The sequence below is a fragment of the Gouania willdenowi genome, chromosome 17, assembly GCF_900634775.1.
Source record: "Gouania willdenowi chromosome 17, fGouWil2.1, whole genome shotgun sequence".
Classification (NCBI taxonomy): Eukaryota; Metazoa; Chordata; class Actinopteri; order Blenniiformes; family Gobiesocidae; genus Gouania; species Gouania willdenowi.
The window spans coordinates 9,678,957-9,705,050 of record NC_041060.1 but is presented as its reverse complement, the minus strand read 5'-3'; the positions used below and the strand labels follow the sequence as shown (position 1 = coordinate 9,705,050).

Genomic DNA, 26,094 nt, shown 5'->3' with positions numbered 1-26,094 from the left:
TCTTAGCGTGCTAGCACCATAGCAACAGCATAAAGCAAGATTAATGTTGCCAAAACAACCAACCTACGGATCCTATACATAAACCGAATGGAGACTATGTAAGTTAAAGGTACATTTCTCACTAGAAATGTCATCAAAACACAGATAAAGCCATGAGCTCTCTTAATATTGCTGTTCACAAAGGGGTTGACACGTGCGCAAATGACGTGTAGGTGTAGGAACACATTAAAATGTGAAGGGATATAAATAAAAAATATTGATAAAACAAAGGAAGAAAGTAATTACAACATCCAATCGGCCCGTGTGTGGATATTTATCTGCTTTTGGTTTGACGTTTATTGGCCGGTTGTTATAGCAACCACAGAAGAATGTTCATTGTAGCGGAAAAAATACAGCTCGTTTACATAAACCAAATGAATACTATGAAAGTTAAGGGTACATTTCTCACTAGAAATGTCATCAAAACAATTCTAATGCCACAATATATCTTGAAATAAGGCAATTTGCCACTAAAATATACAAGATTTCCACCGTTGTTTTTCACGAGTCAGCAGTGACGTGACCTGACTTCTGCCCGTTGAATTTCGTGCAGTTAATGCAGGACAAATACATCGTGCTGTTGTTGCTCGAAGACATCACTTTATTTTGTGCTCTAATAGCACAAAATAATAGATTTACTGTCATGGTTCTAATGCACGAAAATCTGTGAGACTGGGTTTGTAATTATGATATTTACAAATACAGTCCGCAAAACTTCATTCCTAAAAGCGAGAGCGAGCGATTTGCGTTTGGACTCCAAGCTTTTTTCATCAAATATGTAAACCATGTGTTGAACTCGGGGCCCAGGGGCCAAATCTAGCCCTTTGGAACATCCAAAATCGGCCCCCAGGGGAAAGTATAAATGACTGAGAAAACAGGAATCATTGTGTAAATGACCAACTAATTGAGTTGTGGATACCTCAGTAGGGTTGCAAAGGGGCGTAAAATATCTGGCACATTTCCACGGGAACTTGTGTGCGTGAATTTTGGCAATATCAAAAAAAATACAAACTTTTCATCGCAATTATTTATTGAAATTAAGCAGAAATTGGGAGTAACTTTAAATCCCTGTATCATTTCCAAACATAAATATTGGTATCCATGCAAAAATAAATACACTTTAAAATGAAAATTTCAACACATTTATTTGGAAGTAGAACTTTATATTTATCCAATTGGCGTTTCATTGAATTTGTCATGAATTCAATGAAACTCTACAATATTTGCCAGTGTTGGCAGTTTTCCCGCGCTTGTATAACACGATGGAAGTCATTTCTACTCACAAATTGTTGGAAGAAATCAACATTTTTCCCAAAATCCTGCTCAATCCTCAAAATAATTGACACATTTTTTCCAAATTTAATAAATATTGTCACCTATTGCTTGGATACTGTCGGTGCCTTGTACACTACAGGCATACTTTCATTTATACATGGAAATGAAAAGTAGCACTAATGTTGAAATTGTTCAATTCAGACTTGTCCATATTTGGGCCCTGAATAAAAATGAGTTTGACACCCCTCATACAAACATAGGCTTATAGAGTGCATTAAATGTTTTCGGGGTCACGTTTAATAGTTAATCATAATATATCAATGTTTAAAAGCCTCCACATTTTAAAATGAATACATACATAAGCTATAGTCTTCCTTGCTTGTCTTATTACAAAATGGCAACCACGGCTGAAGTACGAGAGTCTGCACCGCTGTAATTAAGAGACCACGCCATCAATTTTGTAAACAATCTCCATTACAATGGCCATAAATTTTAACAACCTGAGCATAGCAGTCGTGACTCTCCAAGCTCCCAACAGAGGTGTCTTAAAGAAGAAAGAAATAGGCCCAATGATCTCATCAAGGTCACCTCAGATAGCACATTAATTTCCCAGACTCTGTGGACATTTAGAAGACGTCTTTAATAGAGTTGTCTGAAGGGAACAGTACGATCATCGCAGTGGGTGTGCAGAAGAAATTATATGGAACTAAGGATCGTGATCAAATATTGAAGTATTTTCAAAAGAAAAGCTAAATCAACAAGGCAGAAATGCTACAAATGTGATTCTGTTCATTAATAGATCATTTGTACGCATCCCATTTTGTTTTAAGCTGCTTTTTTTTCCAAGTATCGCTATCGTTTTTGTTTTTTATAAGCAACATTTAGCGTAATGCCTGGAAACCCTATTAACAATTGAATGAAAGAAAAGATTTTAAAATAACATTCGACTACAGTAAAAAACACATTTGGAATCAATTGAGTGAAAATAATACCATGTTTTGGAGAATAAGGTGTGGTAGATGATTGATGGTCCAAGGTTCAGAGATGTGGTTTTACAGCAGTTCAATACTGCAAACTTAGAACAAACTGAAGTTCAGTTGGGAACTTGGTTAAAAAAACCTAAAACGAACCTGAACAGGAATCACACATTGATTTTATATATATATATATATATATATATATATATATATATATACTGTATCGAGACCTAAAACCTGACAACCGTATGGACTAAGGGTGTAAAAAAAATTGGTTTGGTGACATACTGCAATATTTCCAAAAAATGCACTTCATTTATATGTATGTATGTATGTATATATATATATATGTATGTATGTATGTATGTATATATGTATGTATATATGTATGTATATATATATATATATATATATATATATATATATATATATATATATATATATATATATATGATTTAAAAACTTAACAGAATCAGAATCTGTTGTAGAAGCAAAAGTTTGATAAACATGCCACACTTGTTTTTTTTTTTTATATTCATCCTTGAATTACAGTTAGTTACTACAGAAGAGTATTAGTGCCACAGAAGAAAAAAATTTGGAGCCTAAACAAAAACAAAAACGTTCAGTACTTCACAAAAAAAGGTGAAAATCAAAGTCGCGATTTTTTTTTTTTTTTTTTACAGAAAAAAAGTCGATAATCAAAGTCAAGATTTTTTTTTTATTTTGGGTTAGGGTTAGGTAAAAAAACAAAAGTCGAAAATCAATGTGGACATTTTTTAGGGCCACTGAAGAAAAGAAAAAAAAAAAAATAATTTATGCACTTCAAGACAAAAGTTGAAAATCAATGTTAACTTTTTTTTCATTATGCTGACTGATGGTGCAAAATGCCTGCCTTTGAGGAACTGGTTAAACTATACTTTAGAATAACTACGGATCACTGTTACGTCAATGTGCAAAAACTACGACTCTGCTTACGTGCTTCCTCGTTAGTATGATGGTCAGTATCCCCACTTGTCACGCGGGAGACCGGGGTTAACTTCCCCGATGGGAAGATTACATCATTATTTGTACTGTGCTTTTTTTTTTTTTTTTTTATTTATAGAACATGTCATTTGTTTGGATTACCTTACCAGGAACTAACAGTGTTTTAGTCTGAGTCAGTCTGCCATGGTAATTATATTTTTGCAAATGCAATTTGAAAATCTGCTAAACGGTGACTTGGATGTCCAATTGTGTCCTGGTTTACAAAATCCTTAATGGGTAGGATAATGGTCAGCATAATGAAAAAAAAAAAAGTTGACATCGATTTTTTTTTTTTCTCCAGTGGCCCTAAAAAATCTTGACATTGATAAAATTGAATAAATTGTATTTCATACTATTTTGTACTTGTAAAAGTGAATTTTGTAACTGATGTGTATCATATTGTTTAGTATCGGGATACTCAAACACATAATTTAGTAAGCAAAGTCAAAAACCTCCAATGTCTTGACAAACACCACAAGATGAAGAAAGCAGACGTCCTTGTCTCCTCTCTATGTTTAAGCATATTATTTTAATAGTTTGAATTTGATCTTAAATTACGCCCTAATATACATAAGAAACACTCCTTCTGCTCATGTAGCGCTATTAACCAGATCAGGTGGGCAAATCCAATTGAGGTCTCGATGTCTCTCAGTCACAGACCATTTATTAATTAGTTTCAAGGCTGGAAATTAATCTCTATTAATCCCACGAGCGTTAGCTTGGCTGCTCTGAAATCAAAGCCAATCACCCATATCCTAAATTGTTGACGCTGTGCTTGCTTAATTTTGCTTTAACAATAAAAAAAAAAATTGCCAGAAAAGGAGAAATTCACAGCAAGAAACAGACTTTTTGCACATTGCTATCATTTCATTCCAAAGTAAACTGTTTCAAACAAACAGGATTGAGGTCAGTCCACACATAACGGCTCCCCGTATGCAATGGTGGGCCATATTAATGCATCAAACGACTCGCTTGCCAACCCCTGCTGCGTGCATGAGTATGTGAGTCACGACTGCTGCAAAACGTCACATCATTGCAATGTCGGTCTTGACTTCTTCTTTTTTTCTTTTATCTTTTTTTTTAAAACCGATTGCATTTCAAGGTCACTTTGAATAGTTTGGAGATGAACAGAAATGTTAGCAAGCAGCACACACAATGGTTACTGCAATTCCTCACTCAGCGTGTTTCCTGGGAAATGGCCGTTGCTGTTCTTTATAAGTCGTACCATTACAAGAGCTCAGTGCGAGACCAATGCATATTGTATTTTAAAACTGTCTGCAGCAATGCATAAATCCCAACGAGAGCTAATATTGGAGTCACTTGTAAAACCTGTGTTGTGCACTAAACTACATGTGGTTTAAGGATGGCTTGTTAGAGCCTGATATGTAGCAGCGACCCGAAATGCAGCGAGACCCGAATTGTTGGGTGAAAATAAAATAAAACTTGAAATATAATAAATGGTCAATAATGCAACAAAAGTGCTGAGCCCCAATTTTTTTTTGCATTTTTTATGTATATATAACGTTTTTTATGTTTGTATATACAGGTCCTGGTCATGTAGTTAGAAAATCATGAAAAATGCATACATTCATTTCACACAGACTGACATTTTTCAAGTGTTTATTTCTTTTAATGTTGATAAATATAACTGACAACTAATGAAATTGATGTACAAGTTTCACTTTTTGAATGGAATTACTGAAATAAATCAACTTTTTCATGATACTCTGATTATATGACCAGCATCTGTATGTGTATATATATATATATATATATGTGTGTATATATATATATATGAAGGTAAGAAAAATGTCAAGGTTCTCCAAAAGGCTTTAATAATATAGATACACATATTCATGCATACACATCTGTGTATAGTATACGACTCTACATTGAAGCAGTAAGCCCTTTAATCTATAATTCATTGACTCACTCTATAATTTAATAAAATGATTACTCTATTAGGGGAAAAATGGTTCACCTGACTGTAATAACAAAAAAAAAGTGTTCACGTTTCGGGCTCAGCATTTTGTAGTTGTAACATTTTGGGTTCTATTAAACATTTAGGGCTCAGCACTTTTATGACATTGTTGACCAGTTATTACATTTTGGCTTTTATTACATTTTCTTTTTAGTAACAATTGGGGTGTTGTTACATTGCGTGTCGTAACAGATCAGGCTCTACCATGGCTGAACACACACATTTGCTCCTCCACAATAAAAGATCTTATAGCATTTTATTGTGAGCTGTTAATCTCAGCTGTTAATGTTGGTGTCTATATCTTTAAATGAGATATTTCCACTGTTTTGTGGACCTTTTTGTCTCACTGTGCATTGATACGTCTGCATCTTTGTTTCATGAGTAGTAGTAAGATGTTTTGGTGAGTTTACATTTTGTCCCTGATTTTGAGTTTGTTGTTTTGTTTCTGACTTTATTTCTGTTTGTTTTCTTCTTCTTTTGTACGTGTTTTTTTTTTTTTTTTACGTTTGTGCTCCTGTTGTGGCTTTGCTTCATTCCTTTAATGTGTCGGCAACTTGTGTTTGGTGGTAATTCCATGGCTCCCTTAATAACCGCCCCGACTTGGCCTTAATCAAACCCCAGTGGTGAACCAGTTGTACCAAGATGTCCTCAACTATTTGCTCTGTCCCTACGCTCCTTATCCTGTTTTAGCGCCGCCTTCCCCCGGTGTCGACCCGATCCCTTTGCAGCGAACAGGAAGCCAGAGCACCACCGCTACCTTCCAGAGGGGGAGCTTTGCCACAGGAGGAGGGGCAGCGGACTTTACCAACCCATACCGCACTCTTCAGTTCTGCCCGTCCACTGAGTCGCCTTACAGCAAGTCGGGTCCCGCCCTTCCACCTGAGGTGGCCCTGGGTCGGTCTCCGTCAGTGGACAGCATCCAAAAGGACCCAAGGTGAGGAAAAGATCAAATGGTTCTGTAGACTTGTTGATGAATAATTTTGTTCACCTTTCCACTCTCACAAATCGTACTGAGGACCAGATTCAACCCCAAATAATTAGAAACGTATATGTTAAAGTGCACCACAGTATCCAGGCTTCTCACCAGGAGTTTTCCACAGCATAGGTGGATCGTGAGGCTCACGCTACTGTTGTAGGGGGGTCTGGGTGGAAATTTAGAATTGAATAACCCTCTGACAGTCACATTTTGTGATGTAAAGCTAACGTTTGTTTTGTTTTTTTAGGGTTAGGGTAACTGCCTTACTTTAAAACCAAAAGTTATTTGTTGAATTAGTAAAGGTTCATGATGAATGGAGTTAGAGAGTTACTCATGCTTGGTTTAGGTTCTCCACTAATAATCACTCACAGATACGGTATACTGTAGACAAGAATTAGCATTTTATTCAAAAGATTGACTCCAAGCTTTTCAACGTTAAACTTTAAACTCATTTATTTTGAGATTATGAAGCAAACCGTTTATATTGGACGGGTTACAAAGTGGAAGATACACACAGTAGAGCTTTAATCGAGCCTAAAAAGAAGACCTCAGCCCAACAGAACACGGCTCGAACCCGTCCGACCAGAATGTAGCCGATGTCTCTTTAAGCCCGAACCAGTTTCAACCAAACAGTATTCACGTCGCGCATGTAGAATGATTCATTGCGAGTTACAAACGTGACGAGCAGCTTCACATGCGCTACATGCTACGTCTGGTTGAAGAACACAGTTTATATTGGACAGTGATTGTGGGTTACCAAGTAGAGGATGCACACAGGGCACATTGGGGGCAGCTAAGTCTCTGCAGGGGTTCTCGGGGTCCTTAAGTAAAGACGGGAGCATCTGAAACAAAACGCCTGTAGGAAATAGACGGTGCGGCTGATGTATGCGTTTTTTGGTTATGCAGATTAAAAAGGAAGTTTAAACAACACGGGCACACCTGGAAGTCGAAGTGTGCAACAATTATTACAAAGGTATCGATTAAAAAAAGGAAAAAAACAAACAGAAAATCCCCCCTGTGCTGGTTGAAACACACCATAGGGGGGCAACATTACACCGTAGGGGATCAAAATGACATTGTAGGGGCCCCAATGCTGAACTGTGCTGGTGAGAACCCTGGTATCTTCTTTAGGGGTGGGGCCTGGTGATACATGGCAGCACACCAGTGGTTGTGGCTTATAGAATCTGGTCCTCAGTATGACGCTACATTTCTCACTCTGTCCTCACTGATTTGCCTGGTGTTGGAGGTTGTTTACGCTGCTGAATGAATGCCTGTGCAGACTTCTTTCTTCAATTTAGAAGTTTGCACTTTAGTTTAGTGCCTCTCTCTGTCAGCGGCAATCAGTCACATTCTTATGAGGCAGGTAGACAGGGCTGATGTTGAAAACAGTCTGCATAAACAGCAGGAGTGTGGGTTGGTTAGAGAGAAAACCCTTTGGAAAAGATAGAGGTTTTTTTCATACTTTTCACCTCTAAAATTAACTTTTTATTTGTTTAATAGATTTTTGTTGACTTGACTAATGATCTAGAGATTGGGAAGAGAGAGTAAAGCTGAAATATTTCCTATTGTAATGTAATATTTGAAGAGTTAACCAGTTGACACAGTTTTTTTTTGTTGCCATTGCATCTTCTCCCATTGTTTTCAGTGTCTGTTGTGTCACCCTCAAGCTCTGGCATTACTGTTGTTGCACTTCAACACATCAGCATCACTTTTCACTTTACACTCAGGTAGACTGCACCGCATTTAACCTTTAATTTACAACATGCACACTCATACTTTGTGTGTGGTTTTGGGTTTAGTTACTTTTTAAAGAAAGCATATATTGCTAGATATTCATTATACAGTAAAAAAAAAAAAACTGATTGTGCAGTCCTTTAACTCACTGACATTCATTTCCTTACGTCAAAAAATCCCATTCAAAAAGGCCTGGAAATGTCACTTTGATAGAGGAAGATATTTTGAATATAGCAATGAGAGGTAAATAATGATATAGGCTTTTCACAGAGAACTTTAGGTAGATAAAGAAAAGTTTTTTGTCGATGAATTTCAGGAAAGTGAAAAAACCATGCAGCAGTTTATGGGTTTTTTTCATTTTACCTTTAAAGTTTAGGTTGTCGACCAAACTTTACATTTTAAAGTTCTTGATTTTTACGATTGGAAATGTATTATTGATCTAATATATTGTATGATTATCTAAAAATGTATTTATTGTTCCTGAACATTGTCCCAGATTTTCACAAAGGGTTTTCTCTTCCTCTCTAGGTTCAGTAATTCAGTGCTTTTCATCACCTTCTTCACCAAATAGCCACTTTGGGTTGTGGCAATTCAAATGTCGCATTTTCAAAAGCAAAATTTTATTCTTAGAATGAATTACTGTAGGTTACTTTTGTATTTCAATGAAATAGCATAGGGAAAGTACAAATCAGATAAAACATGAATCGTTTTGTAAATATGTTGTAGATATCTACAAATTCAACAAAGCGCCACAATTTTCCTGTGCCTATATCACATGACTGCAGTCCTGTTTAATCACAAATTGTCAAAATAGCTTTACATTTTTCTTAAATCCTGCAATTTCACACACAGAACTACACAAAATGTTTCTAAATTACACGAAAATTGGTCCCAAAATCAATACATTTGGAAGTGAAGGTCCTGCAGGGACTGATATGTCATTTATTGTTTAGATAATGTAGGTGCCTTTCATACTGTTTATACCATTTACACGTGGAAGTGCAAATTAAGGCAGATTAATGTTGAAATTGCTTATTTTTTTAATGGCCCACTCGAGATTAAACTGCTCTGTATTTGGCTGATGAGCAATAACAGGTTTGACCCCCCCCCCCCCACATACAGTCTCTAAATAAGGTCACAGGTCATGTTGGTGAGGCATAAAAAAAAAAAGCACTGGAGCCTTTTTCTGTAATAAAAGACGCCCGTCTGCATTCAAACCGCTCTGATTCTCTCCTTTGTCTCCCGTTTGTTATTATGAATAATGTGCAACATCACGTGCATCTGTATTACAGTGCATAATAGTTTGCACCGCAGTCAGCGGATGAACAAAAGGCTGTGCAGAAAACACTCAGGGGAGGTGTGTGTGTGTGTATGCGTGTGCGTGCGTGTGTGTTTTCTCATTGTGACAAACTGTATTTGTTGTTTCACCTGCCTTGTGAAGAACCTTTCATGGCCCCACGCTACGATGACACCGCCCACATTAGTTGGAGGTGGAAAGGCTGGTTTCACCAATGAAACACGGCCAAAATGTCTGTGCAACAAAAATGTTGTCCTGCTGTGTTGTTGGGTGGAAAACCACAAAAGCAGTAACTAAAACCAGACGTTTAAGTACACAACCAGACATCTGCGGATCAACTAAATTAGAGGAAAAGATGCAATTTCTTTAAATGAAGAGGGACTCAACTTAAACACAACAGGAAAAAAAAAACATCTGTTGTTTCACTAACTAAAAAGGGGACATATGGCTCTGATGTGACTGTTACACACTTATACAATCTGTTAACTACGGGAGAGGATTAGGGCCAATTTTGATGGGGAAAATATTTTTGGGCAAATCCAGAATCAAGTCGAAATTTCAAGAATAAAGTTGAAATATAATGTCAAGATTAAAGTCAAAAAGACAAGATTAAAGTGGAACTTTTGAAAATTCATTCCAAATACAATATTGTGATAAAAGTCGAAGAATTGCTATTAAAGTCAAATCTACTGAAGCTGACTAGGACCAAGTCACCATATACGACAACAGTCTCTATCCAAACTAATCCTAATCTGTTTCTGTAGCTCCTTTATAGCCACAGACGGGACTCAATGCTCCACCTCTTCCACACTTGGCTGTTTTTTTATTCTGAAAATATTAAGTTTTTGGCAATTTTTTTTATCAAAGCCCTTAAAAAGATTACAACGCCATGTTTATGAGCTAAAAAAGAAAGTAACTCTTTGTTATTAAACCCAACTTTTAAGTATAGATTAACGTATTCATTGATACACGGCATTTTGTAGATGACCGTGATCTGCTTTTGTCATGAGAGGTGTCCTGATCCGATATAGATATCGGATATCGGTCCGATATCAGCCAGAATACGCGTTTTTGTCCCCGCCTTCAGTTGTTCCCACCAAATACTGACAGTAAAAAAATGAACCGAACTGAACTTGAATTGTTGACTATTGTTCTCTGTTTGAGTAACATCACTTGATCAAGCCTTTTCTAACATTCCACACTACAAAATAAGTAATAAAAGTATGTATGATTCGTGCCAATATCATATCGGATTGGTATCGGCCAATACGCAAGTTGTATCGGGACATCCCTAGTTGTCATATGGTGAATTGGCCCTTGCCGGCTCCCGTAGATTGGACTTCATTAGCAGACCTTCAACTTTTTATCACAATATTGCATTTTGAGTCCATTTTCAAAATTTTGACTTTAAAATCTAGTCTTTTCGTTTAAATGGTCGGACTGTCAACTTCAGTTTCTACATTTTGACTTTATTCTCGACATTTTGACTTTTATTTTTGATTTGTCCAAAATTATTTTCTTCATCAAATTTGGATTTCATCCACTTCTGTAGACCTGTTAAGTACAGCGTTTATTTCTTTTTAATTTTTTTACCAGATATACTGTACGTCATTGAGAACAAGTTCTCATTTGCACCACTCAAAATGCCCAAATGAAATAAAACTGAACATCTTTAGATTTTGTTGTAATGTAGGTTGTTATAGATAAAAAGGGGGCGGAGTTAGAGAACCCCTTCTTGCCAAGCGCTGTATGAATTGAATATTAAAAAAAAATGAATAAAACATCAAGTTAGTGAGCAAATATTTAACTCAGGGAAGATATCCACACTCTTGATTAATAAGTTTTAATTTAAGGCAGTTTTAGCCATATTGTTGCAGCTACTGTGCAAACATTCTATCACATTATCACGAGGATTAAAATATTCTCAAAATTTCAACTTTAATCTCGACATTTCGTCCAAAATTATTTTCTCCATCAAAATTGGTCCTAATCCACTTCCGTAGCTATCCAAATGTACCTATGTGCATATTTCTGCACCCATGTAATTCATAAGAATAAAACTCAGGTGTAAATTCAGTCTTTTTGTGGGATTTATTGACTCTACATAGTTTCACACCAAATTTTTCATTATTTTTTTTAAATAGCTTTCATGCAAAAGGAGCTTTACCTTTTTTTTTCCTTATATAAAAAACAAGATCAAACCTTTAAAATAACTTTGAAATTCAAACACAACAAAATACACACTGATTTATACTGTACATCACATGCTTGGCATTGCTTGTCAGTTTTACACTATTTACTTGCAACTAAGTCCTGCTTTCTCCGGATAAAGTCCGTCACCGTCAATTATCTCATCTTCTGTCATTTTCCTGCCAACTTGACTAATAGGGCATAAAAGTAGAGATTGCTGTTGTGTGGGAAAAAGAAGAGAACAGACGTAGCTTTTCTTTCCCCATCCATCCAAAAACCTCCTCTCCACACTCAGCCATCTCACCTCCATTCTACTTTGCATGTCTGTCATTCAGCACCTGCTCCTCCTTCATTGCCTGAAAGCCACATGTTGAGAGAGAAAGATGAGCTTCTATTTACTAACCGTCACTATTGGTTTTTTTTGAATAATATCTTGCCAGAAAGCCAACATATACCTCTCTCTCTCTTTTTTTTTTCTTCTTCTTCTCTCTGCCTGTCCCCCCCTTCGATAGGTACGACCCCGAATTCCTTGTGTGGAATCAAAATCAAGCCGAGCAAAGAATGACAAAGTAATCCAACTCTTTATTCATACTTACATTCTGTCTATCTATATCTATCTATATCTATATCTATATCACCTCTCTGTCTCATTCACTGAATCTCTCCATCCTCTCTATTTGACACTGATAGAAGATGCAGATGGGAAATGTTAGTATGAAAACATGTCAAATTCATGCTATTCACACCTTTAGTTTTTATTAAATAGTCGCAGCTTTATTGATTTTTTTTTTTTTTTTGTTTTGTTTTTTTGGACGTGTGCACATAATACTTCACGTTATATTATACCTTTCTGTTTACCTTATAATTGGCTTCTAGATATATTGGGTTTGTTGTTTTGACCGTAAGTATTCCTCGTTCTCTCCATTGGCTTTTCAACCCATTTCTCCCGCTCGATGTGTTTTTTTTTTTTTGTTGTTTGTCATTTGTTCAGCCGTCTTCATTGTTTACGTGTCCAGTGGGTTTCTAATGGGAGTGCTTTGTGTTTGACTTGTCCTGGGAGGATTTTTTGCCCTTGGTTTTATTTTGTTTTCTAGGATGCGATGCTATAAAAGATGTCCTTTTCCATCAAAATCCACCTTTTCTATCCTAAAAGTAATGACATTCGTAAACACAATAACTTTCAAGCTTAAGCTGTAAATGTACTGCTCATCTCATTAATATTGTCTCTGTTCGTACAAAGCATTTTTTATTAGTAGTGGGACTTTTTTCTTTAACCCTCCTATTGTCGTTGGGGGTCATTCTGACCCCATCCAATGTTTATCATTCAAAAAAAAAATAGTTGACTCATATTTCATGACTTTTCCTAATTTGCTGGACACATTATGCACAGATTGGTGTTATATCTGGGGTCAATTTGACCCCAAGCTGTTTTAGCTGTGTCATCATCCTTTTATTTCAGACTCAGGAGTCAATTTTAAAAACATAGACACAATTAGTATTCACAAGATAAAAGCACATACAAACAAAACAGATGAAAACAGTTATTATGAAAGACAGTAACTAGTTATTTTTGTCATATATTACAGTAATATATTCCTTTTTGAAGTAACTCAGTAGTGTAACTCATTACAAAAGTGAAAAGTGGTAGTAAATTACTAGTTACAATTAAAGAAACTCAAGTTACATGCATATTTAATGTAAGTGCATATTTGCTTTGTTTTCTCACTGTTTGCAATTATTTGAGGAAAGAAAAGATGATCATTGACGTTAAATATAACTTATGGGGAACTTATGTTACTGTTGAAAAGAAGTTGCTTTATGTCAAAGAATTCAGATTTTTTTAGATGCGTGTGTCATTGTGAGGAGCTTCATTAAATTTGAGTTGCTTACAACAGATGCCAACAAAGTCTTCACTCCTGGATATAATGAACACTTCACATGCACGTTCTTGCCTTTGACCACAATTAATTTAAAGTAGTGTTTGTATCGTCACCTTTAAAAATAAAAACTTTTCATCGGACTGCTCCACGCTCGCCATCTCTGCTGCTTCATCTAATCTGTAGTGGTTGTGTGTGTGTGGCGCGTGTGCTGGCACATGTGTAAAAACACTGGCTCTGATTGGCTACCACGAAACATGACGCCGCCTTAGCCAATCGTTAGCTAATCGCTCACCTTGTTTTTAACACCACCTCCTCACTACTTTTGGATAACAGTTTATTCAATCATTGCATGTAACACACCACATTTAACCTTCAGTAATGTTAACGGTGTTGGAACAGTGTAAAAAGTAATTAGATTACCCCGTTACTGAAAAAAAAAAACTGCCGTGTTTTTAAATGCCGTTATTCCAAACACTGGTGACCTTACATTGAGATTTGGACAAAAACTATTCATATAAATTAAATCCTGATGGTGGCGCTAGAGAACAGGTCAAGGTGTCATTATCAAGGGGTTATTTATGTATTCAACAAATAAACAAAGTGCCTGTTTCACAAACATTTCTGAAAAGGAGGCAAATACCCTGGGGGTCAGATTGACCCCAAGGGTAAAATGTGTTAGTGATATTTGAGGTTAACATGACGGTTAAAAACATTACACGAACTGACAACATCTGCATTGCCATGGTAACATTATTTGATGAGAAGAAAAAATGAAAAACACAGATGGAACTAAAATAGCACCGTAGTCGAAGAAAGAGAAGCATAATGTTATTATTACGCTATTTTCACTCTCACAGTTAGAAACAGATTGATTTAAATGACATACTGCTGTTTTATTACTGGAGAGCTGATAGACATAATGAGGTTCCAGATTCCAAAGGAAAGTGTAAATGAAAGTGAATGGAAGGATGAAAAAGAGCAGAAGATGATTTGTCATTCTGGTCTTTAACCTGGAAAAGCCTCGATCTAATGTGGTTAAGGTCATATTGAAGCAATTCAGACACTTTAGAATTAGTTCATCTAAACACAGGCTTGTATCTTTGCTTGGAGTAAATTGTTGGAAACAAATGTTGATAGTTTTCTGTGAAGGATTTAATGCAAAAAAATCATTAATTTAATTTACCCAGTAATTATAATTTCTATGTATTTAATGACCAAGTTAAGAGTTAACCTACAATAAACAACATGGACTCAACAAACAAAACAGCACTAGTCATCATTTATTATGGTTTTTTCCTGTTACTAATGCATAAAACTGAAAGTTTTTTTTTTTTTTTTTATTGTCTATATACAGTATATATACCTCACTGGCATTTAAAAATCAAAGTTTCTTTCCCTTTGATTCAAATTTTCCTCCTTTCTTTTTTTCATCATTCCTTTCTTTCTTTTTTTCTTTTACGCTGCAGGTTTTCTCCACCTGTCAGTCTCAGTATTTCTGTCTGTTTCATGGGGATTGAGTCATCAGATGCATCTTTATTTCCCCGAATGACAGTCCTCAGCAGTACAGCACGCACGCACGCGCGCACACGCACGCACGCACGCGCACGCACGCACATTAATCTGCTCTGAGCTCATGCTCTGGTTTCAAATCGCTGTCTTTTCTCAAAAATTCCTTACTCACAGGAAATCCTTTTGGCTCAGTAACAGCAGTGAGCATCAGTCTGTTCAGGAGCAAAACACCAGCGCGTACCGCACATCGCCATCATTTAGAAACACATCATTCATCTGTAGATGTTGTTGTTCTTATTCTAAATGTATTAGTTTTTTCTGCACCCTGGCATCTTGTATTGTATTGTGGTGTGGATATTTGGTCTGTGGGTGACATCATTGCCTGTGCGCGCACACGCGCACACACACAGAGACAGAGAGAGAGAGAGAGACAGGAGTCGTAGTGAGATAGCCCACCTGGTTGCTTAGGAACAAAGAGTGGATTGACAGTTTTGTCAGTACTTTGTCCCAGTTCAATGCGTCTCCAAATGAAATGTTCCGTTCCCTCGAGCTGCCTCAGTTAGACAAACAGAGGTGCACATACACGCTTTGTGAAAAGAAATGCATATGTTAATATTCCACTATGTTGCATAGGAATTAAAGTCTCTTTGTTGGAAGTTTTGCTTTGTCATTGAGCTGTGAAAAAGTTCTCAGTCTGCCTGTGTTGTCAGAGTAATGGTCTTTTTCTTTCTTTACATTTCTAAAGTAAATATTCAATTGTAATTGAAAAATAATTGAATATTAAATTTATCTTGATTTCACACATAAAAATATGCTTTAATATACAGTACATACAGTCTACTTTTGTAAAAAATAGCTTTCAAAAATTGTAGCACTGGTTCATGGGCTATACATCATGTGGAAAACTCACGGCCCGGGGGCCAAATTTGGCTCTTTGGAACAACCAAATCGGCCCGTAGGAGAAAGTTCTCCTACACGAATCTTTGTGTCAATGAAACTTAACAATATTTCCAGTTTACATGGTGCTTATATTGCATGATTGCAGTCATTTTTTCTGTTAAACTGTTGGAAAAAAAACCAAATTCATACAAAATCATTAATTTTTCCCCAAATTACGACATAATGTTTCCCTTTATTAAATAGAAATTGGTCACAAAATCTAAGAAATGAAAAGTAAACATCCTGTTGGGACTGATATCTGTCACTTATTGCTTGGATATTGTCGGTTTCTTACATATTTTGTATTCTATGTATATGTAGAAGTGCAAACTAGGGCACAATAATGTTGTAATTACTCGTTTTCCCGATAAAAAATCTGCAGCCCACTTAGGATCAAACTGCTCCGTATTTGGCCCCTGTACTAAAATGAGTTTGACACCCCCTGGTTATACCATAAATATTTTATACTATGTTTATAAATTAATGAGTCACTTATAGTTCCTTTTTTCATCTCATCTCAAAAGCTTTTTATCAGGTAAGGCAGGGCAAATGTATTTGTATAGTGCATTTCATACACAAGGCAATAATTTTGCTTTACATGATTAAAAAATACAACTGAAAACATTAAACAGTTTAAAAATCAACAATACAAACATTAAGAACATTAACACTTTATTTTATTTTATTTTTTTCTCAAGGCTGCCTTTTCTCGAGTGACATTAAGTCTAGTTTTGCACTATTAAAAGAGAAATTAATCTACGTAAATGTTTTTGATCACAGGTGTCAAACTCAAGGTCCGGGGGCCAAATTCGGCCATTTAGACCATCCAATTCGGCCCGCAGAAGAAAGTTGCAAAATATTATCTAAATTACCAAATAATTCAGTTGTAGATGTCTAGGATATCTAAATACGCAAATTCAGTAAAACTCCACAATATTTGGAGGATCCCATTTTCCCCATGCTTTTATTACATGACCTTTTATTACATGACTGCAGTCGTTTAAAGTCTGAAATTATCCAAAGAACTCAATTTTCCTGAAATTATTTCACATAATTTTCCCAAATCGAATAAAAATTTGGTCAGAAAATCAATGAAATTTAAAAGATAAAATCCTGCAGGGACTGACATCTATCACTTACTGCTGGGATATTGTCAGTGCCTTACATTATGTATGATTTATACGGCGTATAAAGTACAAACTCGGTGACATTTAAGGTTGAAATTGCTCTTTTTCTCCGCCTATAATCTGCTGCCCACTTATGATCAAACTACTTTATATTTGGCCTCTAAACTAAAATGAATTTGACACCCCTGTTTTAGATATTTACATTATTACAATATATGTAACATACCTCTCGATTCTTGTTTACTAAATATTCATTGTATTAATATTACATTATCTGGAAGAAATGAATCTTTTAAAGCCTATACTGCTGAACTAACTGATTTTTGCCAGTCTTCTAGTGCTGCTACACTCTTTAAATGTGTTCCATATCATGCTCTAACAGTGCAAGCAGTCGCCGCGTGAACACTTTTGCCCCCGAGTTCACAGATGGCTCGGTGGTATTTGCTCACCCTGCCGCGATGTTGTCAAGCAGCGTTTAGTATCGGGAGCGCATTAACCTCCTGTGTTTCCTTCTCCTCTCCAGGAGACAAACACAAGCAGGGATAAAGAGACGCTGTGGGGAAAGATGTAAACTGCCAGGATAAAGTTAGGAAAGGAATGAACCGTTATAGTACAGATCTGTGGGACACGGGAGAGAAAAAAACACAATGGTTTAATTTTAACTCTTGGTCTCTTTTTCTAGCGTCAGACTGATTCTTCTGCGACAAACGTGTCAAACTCAAGGCCCCGGGGCCAAATCCGGCCCTTTAGAGTAGTGTTCCTCAAATGGGGGTACTAGGGTTACACGATGTCACTACAGGGGGTACATGAGAGACAGAGAGAGAGGAAAGTTAACCAACGGAAACATTCAAAATATGGGGTTTTATAAGGTTTATTCTTAGTTAAAAATGATAATCTTACTAAATATTGCCAGCCAGTCACAAAACAACAAAGAAAACACACAAAATAAGAGAAAAATATATTGAATAATAAAAAGAAACGACAAAATAAACAAAATGACACCAAAAACACAAGCACTAAGAAAAATACATACTATACTTACTAAAAATACAGGAAAAATAACATAGAAACATGCAAAACGACATAAAAACACTAAACGACACACACTGAGAGAGAATAATTTAAATAATACCAACCACACACAAAAACTACAAGAAAAGCACACTAAATAATAAAAAGAACGGACAAACCATAACAAAATACACAAAATGACACCAAAAACACAAGCACTAAGAAAAATACTTACTATACATATTCAAAATACACAAAAATAACATAGAAACATACAAAATTAAATAAAAATAACTAAACAACACCAAAAACAGACACACTGAGAGAGAATGATTTAAATAATACCAACCACACACAAAAACTACAAGAAAAACACACAAAATAAGAGAAACATATATTGAACAATAAAAAGAACGGACAAACAAAATATGCAAAATGACACCAAAAACAAGAAAAACACTTACTATACATATTCTAAATATGCAAGATCACTACAAAAATACACCAAAATACACACAAAATAAGAGAAAAATATACTGATGAATAAAAAAGGACAAACTACAAAATGTAAAAAATGACACCAAAAACAAAGAAAATGACACAAAAAACACATAATGATGATAGAAATTATCCTGATTTAAAACAGTAACTGAAAATACAAGAGTACGTCTTGTTCACACCAGGAGGAAGATGACCATAAATGATAAAAACAACAGAAATAAATATATTCATGAGGCACTAAATGATGTTTAATTCCACTTATTTACAAAATAAGGTTCTTTAAAATGTGTGTTATCACTCATTCATCCATCATTATGTTCTTTAGTTTTTTTTGTTGTAGAAAAGGGTACAAGAGCCAAAAAAAGTTTGAGAACCACTGGTTTAGAACATCCAATTCAGCCTGCAGCTGCAAACAAACAAAACAAGTCAGAAACCATTAATCATTGTGGAATGAAACTCTACAATATTCGCTAATATTTTCTCCATGCATTTATCATGTGATGGCAGTCATTTTTATTCTCAAATTATTAAAATAACAAAATGTTTCCAAAATCCTGCAATTTTCTTCAAATTATTCCACAAAATTTCCCCAAATGACATAAAAATGTGTCACAAAATCAAATAAACTGAAAGTAAAGATCCACCAGGAACTGATATCTGACACTTATTGATTTGATATTATCAGTGCAGTGCATATTTTATCATTTATTTATACGTGGAAATGCAAACTCGAGCACAATAATGATTAAATTACTCATTTTTCTGCGTCCCACTTAAGATAAACCGTTCGTTATTTGGCCCCTGAACTAAAATGAGTTTGACACCCCTGTTTTACGACATAACATATTTCGAGTTTGATGAGTTTATTGCATCATTGGCGTTATTCAGTTTGTACATGTATTATAAATATGTGCATTAATTTGCCTGCAGACATTTACTGCTGAAATCCTCTGGCTGAATTTGATAAGCAGTGACGTACTGCTTTGTCTCTAGGGCTGCAACTATTCTCAGATCTGGTTCTCTCTCTCTTTCTGTCTGTCCATGTCTTACCTGTCTGCATGTCTTTATGTTTCTCACCTTTTTATAGCTTCTGTTGTTGGTGTAGAAAAGCTTTTTTGGAGCTTTTTATATACTGTATATGTCACATGCTCCACTGAGGCTCTGTTCGCTCATTCAGGCAAATGTTAAGGGTTCTCTTGGTTGGTTTAACGCTGCCTTTTATGTGCATTACAACTTTAAATAAGACGCTTTTATTGGATAAAAATTCAAAGATCAAGAGAAGATCAGACATGGACAACTGGTGGCCCAGGAGCCACATGCGGTCCTTGGTTCTAATTGTGTTTGCCCCCCAAAGAAACTGCACAAAAATGATAAAAATAAACAATAAAATAACAAAAACACACAAAATGACTTCAAAGTCATACAAAATGGTACCACAACCACAAAAACGGCAATGAAAACACACAAAATACCTCCAAAAGCATAAGAAACAAGAGTGAAAACACACAAAATGACTCCAATATTGTACAAAATGGGAACCAAAAACACCAAACACAGAGCAGCCATAAAAACCCACAAAATGCCTCCAAAAACACAAGAAAAAAGAATAAAAACACAAAAATGACTACAAAATCATTCAAAATGGAAATTAAAAAAACAAACAAAAAACAGCCATAAAATCCACAAAATGCCTCTAAAAACACATGAAACTACAACAAAAACTCACACAATGACCCTAGAACAACAAAAAATACACATAACGGCAACAAAAACATACAAAATATTCCGTAGACACATTATAATGTTCTAAAATGATGGGAAAATATAGAAAACAAAAACAAACAGTTCTTTCTTTGCTGTATTAATACTCGTTATTTTAAATGCTGACATGAATTTTAATGACTCTCTGATCAGACCAGCATGTTTTTCTGAGATGAGAGTTGTCCAACATTCATGGAATAACAACCATTGATAAGTCACTGGTAATTTAAACAACTAAATGTGCACAACGCGCTCCACAAATTATTTGAATTGTAACATTAGCCAGATTATTTTAATGTTTACATCTAATGGCATTTTTAAAGACAAAACTAGTCCAATTGCACTCAAGAGAAATCTTACAGGTAAAATAACTAATTTGGCAATTAAAGTTTGTTTTTTTCTAGTTAGCATTGACATAGGTTCACACCATCTTAATGCTGACTGAACAGTTTATGAGATATCAGTAAAGAAAGTGGGATGAAGTGCTGCAGTTTAAGTTTTAGAATATGAACCCATCAATGTTTGCAGAATTCAGTGGAGACATTCTTCATTGGACTGTCCATTGTCTGTTTGGCTGAATCTTTACTTTCAGCTGCATGCAGCATGTAGACGCACCATTGGGCACAAGTTGCAAAAGGCACAAAATGACAGAAAATATACGAAACAAAAACAAAAATTTACCAAAACACAGTAAAAGACGAGAGAAAAACACAGAGAATACTCCAGAAATGCACAAAACTGCGACAAAAATAAACAAAACGACAACAGTAGTACAGAAAATGACTCCAAATGACTCAAAACTAGAACAAAAATACACAAAATGACTCAAAAAACATGCAAAAAGAAAAAAAAAAAAACTACTGAAAATGACAATGAAAGTACACAGAAAGACAAGAAAAACACAAAAAATGAATGCAAACCCACAGTACTACAAAGAAACAAACAAAACAACAGAAACACACGGAATTGACAGCATAAAAGGGAAAATGACACCACAAATACATATAAATACACAAATACACAAAAGGACAACATAAATCCAAAAAAACACTTATAATAAGCAAAACAACTTCAAATATACACAAAATGACAAAAAAAAAACAAGATCTTGGATCAATCCACAAACGGTAAATTTAAACAGGAACGTAGAGCTACAGTATTGATGGTTATACATTATGTTGACCTGTTTAACCTGACTTACACTTCATTACAAAGTGTTGTTAAGTTCATCACTAGTGGCCCACCTCCTTATCACATTGTCTATTTAAAGATATAAACCCACACACTGTCCACACTAATGTGACGGCTCACTCAGCCATAGCTCGCCCAATTAACCCAGAAGGTGACCCACACAAGGTCACGTCAACTCCAGTCCCGTTTAAAAGGCAGCACATGCCAAAGAACAGCATTATTGTGGGGCGCCATTTGTTAAGTTGCGCATGCTAAAATAAACTGCAACATTTAGCAACAAACCACGTTTAAATAACATATTTGAATATATTTATGTAACTTTTGACCAGATTTGCAGCAATATTTTTGAAAATTGTGATACTTAACTTTTTTCGTAAAAATATGTTCAATTTAAATATAAATGTTAAATGTAATTGTTAAATCTAAATGTAAATGGTAAATCTAAATCTAAATGTTACAACTAAATACTAAATGGTAAATCTAAATGTCAAGGATGAACTTTTATTTTGGTAATTCCAGTAATAGCTAAATATTTAGTTTCACCCGTGGCATTAAGATTTAGATTCAACATTTAGATTTAGATTTAACATTTAGATTAAGCATTTATATTTAGATTTAGCATTTAGATTTAGCATTTAGATTTAGCATTTAGATTTAGCATTTAGATTTAGCATTTAGATTTAACATTTAGATTTAGATGTAGATTTACTATTAAGATTTAGATGTAGATTTAACATTTAGATTTAGGTGTAGATTTAGATGTAGATTTAGATTTATCATTTAGATTTATCATTTAGATTTAGATGTAGATTTAACATTTAGATTTAGGTGTAGATTTAGATGTAGATTTAGATTTATCATTTAGATTTATCATTTAGATTTAACCTTAGTTAAAAAGTAAAGTAAATATCACAAATTTCAGAAATATTGCCTTTGAATCTGGTCAAAAAAAAAAAATTCACATTAGTTTTTTAAATGTGGTTTGTTGCTAAATGTTGCAAAAAGTTTTAGCATGTGCAACTTTACAATCGGCAACCCATACATTATGTGCCTCTGCATGTGTAAATGTACGTGGCTGAAGGGAGAAAACAACAGAGAAACTGAGGTGCAAGAGTGCGAAGAAAATGGGAAAATTGTTCGCAAGGCAAAGAAACAAAAGAAATACTTCATTCTTGAGTCTCTTCAATTTTCAGGTTTTTCAAACACAGGGTTTATCCCATCGACCTACTGTGAAACTTAGAGACAAAAGCTTTTCTAATCCTGGCTCTTCTGCTCTTGCCTTTGATGGCTAGCTGTGTGTGTGTGTGTGTTTGATTACTATATTGGTGCACAGAAGTGTGTGTGTGTGCGCGTGGACTTTTAATTAAGGCTGTATGCTGTCCGCACCAAATAATGTGTGTAATTCTGCCAATGCTTGTGTGTGTATGTAACCGTGGACATGTTTATGTTAGATTAGTGAAGTGAAATCATCTCCGTAGGGATGTTCCACTTCTGCTGCATAGAGAATAAGAAACAAACATCAAAGAGAAACAGGCTCTACACAACAGCAGCGTAAACGTGACTCCTTCCTTTCAGCGACTTCTCACGCCCGTCCAATCAATGTGTGAAAAGTCTGCGACACTCAAGCAACAAACACGTGAATGCATGCATTTCGACAGAGTACAGTTAAATGGAGTATCACAAAAATTGTCATCCAGGGGAAATTCACTAAAGTGAATCGTACGGAAAGAATAAAACAGACATGGGCAACTGGTGGTCCTATTTTATGAAGCCCTTAGAAAAATACACAAAACAAAAGCAAGAATACATTAAAAAAATACAAATAATTACAATATTGCATGAAACTACTCCAAAAATGAACAGTAATACACAGAATTACTCCTAATAACAAATAAACAACAAAAATACCCCAAATTACTCAAAAAAAATATACAAAATTACGGAAAATGATGACAAAAGTACACAAAAAGACAAGAAAAACACAAAAAAATGACTCGGCAAACCCACAGTACTGGCAAACAAGCAAAATGACAACACAAGTACACAAAAAACAACAGAAATGCTTCATAACGAGCAAGTAAACAACAATCATACACAGAATGAGAAAGAAACACACAAAATGACTATAAAAACTCTTTGTTCTTCCTTGTGTTAGATTGGTCATTATTCCAACTGTGGCATGAATGTGGATAATGTGGCCCTTTGATCAAACAATACATTTTTGTGGCCCCTGTTGTGATAGAAGTTGCCCACCTCTGGAATAAAGCATAGCCCTGCATACAGATGTTGTGCTAGTCTTTGATCTTCTTTTAAAAACCATAATACCATAACCAGAGGTGTAAATAGTTCTGATACTGTATATTCTGCTCAAGTAGAAGTACTGTTACTTGATTGAAATTGCACTGAAGTACAAGTAAGTCATACAAAAATACCTCAGTACAAGTAAAAAGTAGGTTCATTACAACTCAAAGTAAAAGTCACTTTCACCCACCATGTTTATTTTTGCTAATAAATCTTGCATACAGTAAACATGTCATGTATAAACTTAAAAAGCACAACTAGAACTGAATTTATTTTCCACAAAAGCATCTGTATAAAATAAATGGTTTTTCAAAATATAGAATTATTTTTCAAATAAAAAAACACCAATTCAAAATGTAAACAAATTATCATGCTCTAAGTATAGCTGCATTATGAACTCTAAAACAGTAAAAATGCTGTCTTGGCACCGTGCATTATGTTTAATCTGGTTTGTTATGATTATTGTCTGGTCGATTCATTTTTTGTATACCTTCACAATGTCCGTTGATCATTTCATAACAAAAAATAATAATTTACTCAGTAACGGTTGAGTGTAGAAAATGTAATGAATTACTTTACTTCTTTTAAAACGTACTTGAGTACAATAAAATTTCAGATTTAGAAATATACTCAAAAAAGTACCCACAAAAGTGACGCAATTACAGTAAAGGTCGTTGTTTTGTTGTTGTTCTTGCTGCATCTGGCGACAGATTATCTAATCCAATATGATCGGACTCTTTCTCCGTCATCCAATCCCATCTCTGAGTGCTCACTGTGGCTTTTAATCTCACATCCATTCTTTCAAACAATAATCTGCATTTCTACTTTAACGTGCACGTCCTTAGGAGTGTGTGTGTGTGCCTGTGTGTGTGTGTGCGTTTGCCTAAGGCATGCCGTAAGGCAGAAGCTGAGCTGGAGCCCTGGTTACAGGTCAAAGCTGGAGCAGTTATATCGAGTTCTCCTCATAGCAGATAAAAGCCTTTGCAGTGACCACACCTGTCTCTGAGCACAATCCAACATTAATATGAGTGAATATGAATAGAGACAGTTATTTTAATTGTGACGTGGTAATGTACAGGAAACAGGAGTTTAACAGAGATGATGAGTTATGATAATTTAAAGAATTATCTTCTCAGTAGGGGTGTAACAATTCGTTTTAGCGACGATTAAAATCACGATTCTCTGTTGCCGTGTCAATTCAAGAACAATATTGGTTTTTTTGCCAAAATAATAATGTAACTAGTGTGACTGAACTAAATACCTGAATACTGTACAGTGCTGGTGAAGTTTCATAGATAATTATGGACGTAAACAAACAACTAAAAAACATTTAATGGGAAATGTATTCATATTTTATTTGAATAAAGTCCAACCGACACTTCAGTTTAAATGAATAGGATATTAACTTTTCTGCTCTCGTTTTCAATACTCAGTATGTTTTCAATACAAAAATATGTATTTATGTATATTTTTCAACAAAAAGTAATACAATATTAACAAAGTGCAATATAAATCCATTCATCAATCTAATGGATGAATTGATACACCCTTAGTTCTTACTCTCTCACCTACTCCTCGCATATTATTATTGTGTTGATGCTTATTTTATTTTATTTTTTAAATATAACTATTAAAGACAAAATGTGGGGCTCATGGATAATAAATCAAAGCTATTCCTTCTGAAAAATTACATAATTTACTCTCAAAGGTTGAAATTGACGCTTGCAAGATTTTTTTTTCACTGCATTTTTGGACAAATGGTCATGTGACTTAAACCTTGGAAAAGTTTTACTTATTGAATTTTGGAAATGGGAATTCTTTTTAAGAATGAAAAGATGAGACAGAAGTGGAAACGTGCCTTTGATAAGGGATTGTACTTCACTCCTAGTGTGATGAAGCTGTATTATATTAAACAATATCAGACCTGTACATAATATTTTGTCTTTCTTTCTTATAGTTAGGCTTATGATAAGATAGAGCAAGATGAAGCATGAATTGATTTTAAAGAGGTTTTTTAATCTTTAGTTACGGTTATAAACTCCCTAAATACTCATAGGAAACTCATTGGATAAAATCATCGCTTAGTAAATTACTCAGATTCTGACGTGGATTTAGTCATGGAATGTGAGGAAAACAGCAAAATGATGACAATGACGGACAGTAGGAAAGTTCTGACCTTTGCGGATGTAAAATCGGGTTTTATATCATTGTGATATTATGCAATAATCAGCTGATTGAACAAAATATGTGCCTTAGCAGCAAAATACTCCTACATTATTTTCTAAATGTATATCAGCTATCTTTAAAATGCCGTCACCAGGTCAGCAGGTTATCCTCACTAAATTGCCGGTGTCGTCATGTTTATCCCTGGGGCTGCACCTT

General features: G+C 35.0%; 1 protein-coding gene across 9 annotated transcripts in view; it reads left to right on the top strand.

Annotated features, from left to right (window-relative positions):
- Window positions 1–26,094, top strand: part of ctnnd2b (catenin (cadherin-associated protein), delta 2b) — a 202,819-nt gene that overhangs the window by 113,960 nt on the left and 62,765 nt on the right. For 6 of the 9 annotated variants that reach the window (XM_028472673.1, XM_028472677.1, XM_028472671.1 and 3 more), the window contains 2 exons: window positions 5,986–6,229; window positions 12,005–12,061. In XM_028472673.1, the coding sequence (XP_028328474.1) occupies window positions 5,986–6,229; window positions 12,005–12,061 (301 nt within the window). The remainder of the gene's footprint in view (window positions 1–5,985; window positions 6,230–12,004; window positions 12,062–26,094) is intronic. The other 3 variants (XM_028472678.1, XM_028472675.1, XM_028472674.1) reach the window with 1 other exon arrangement.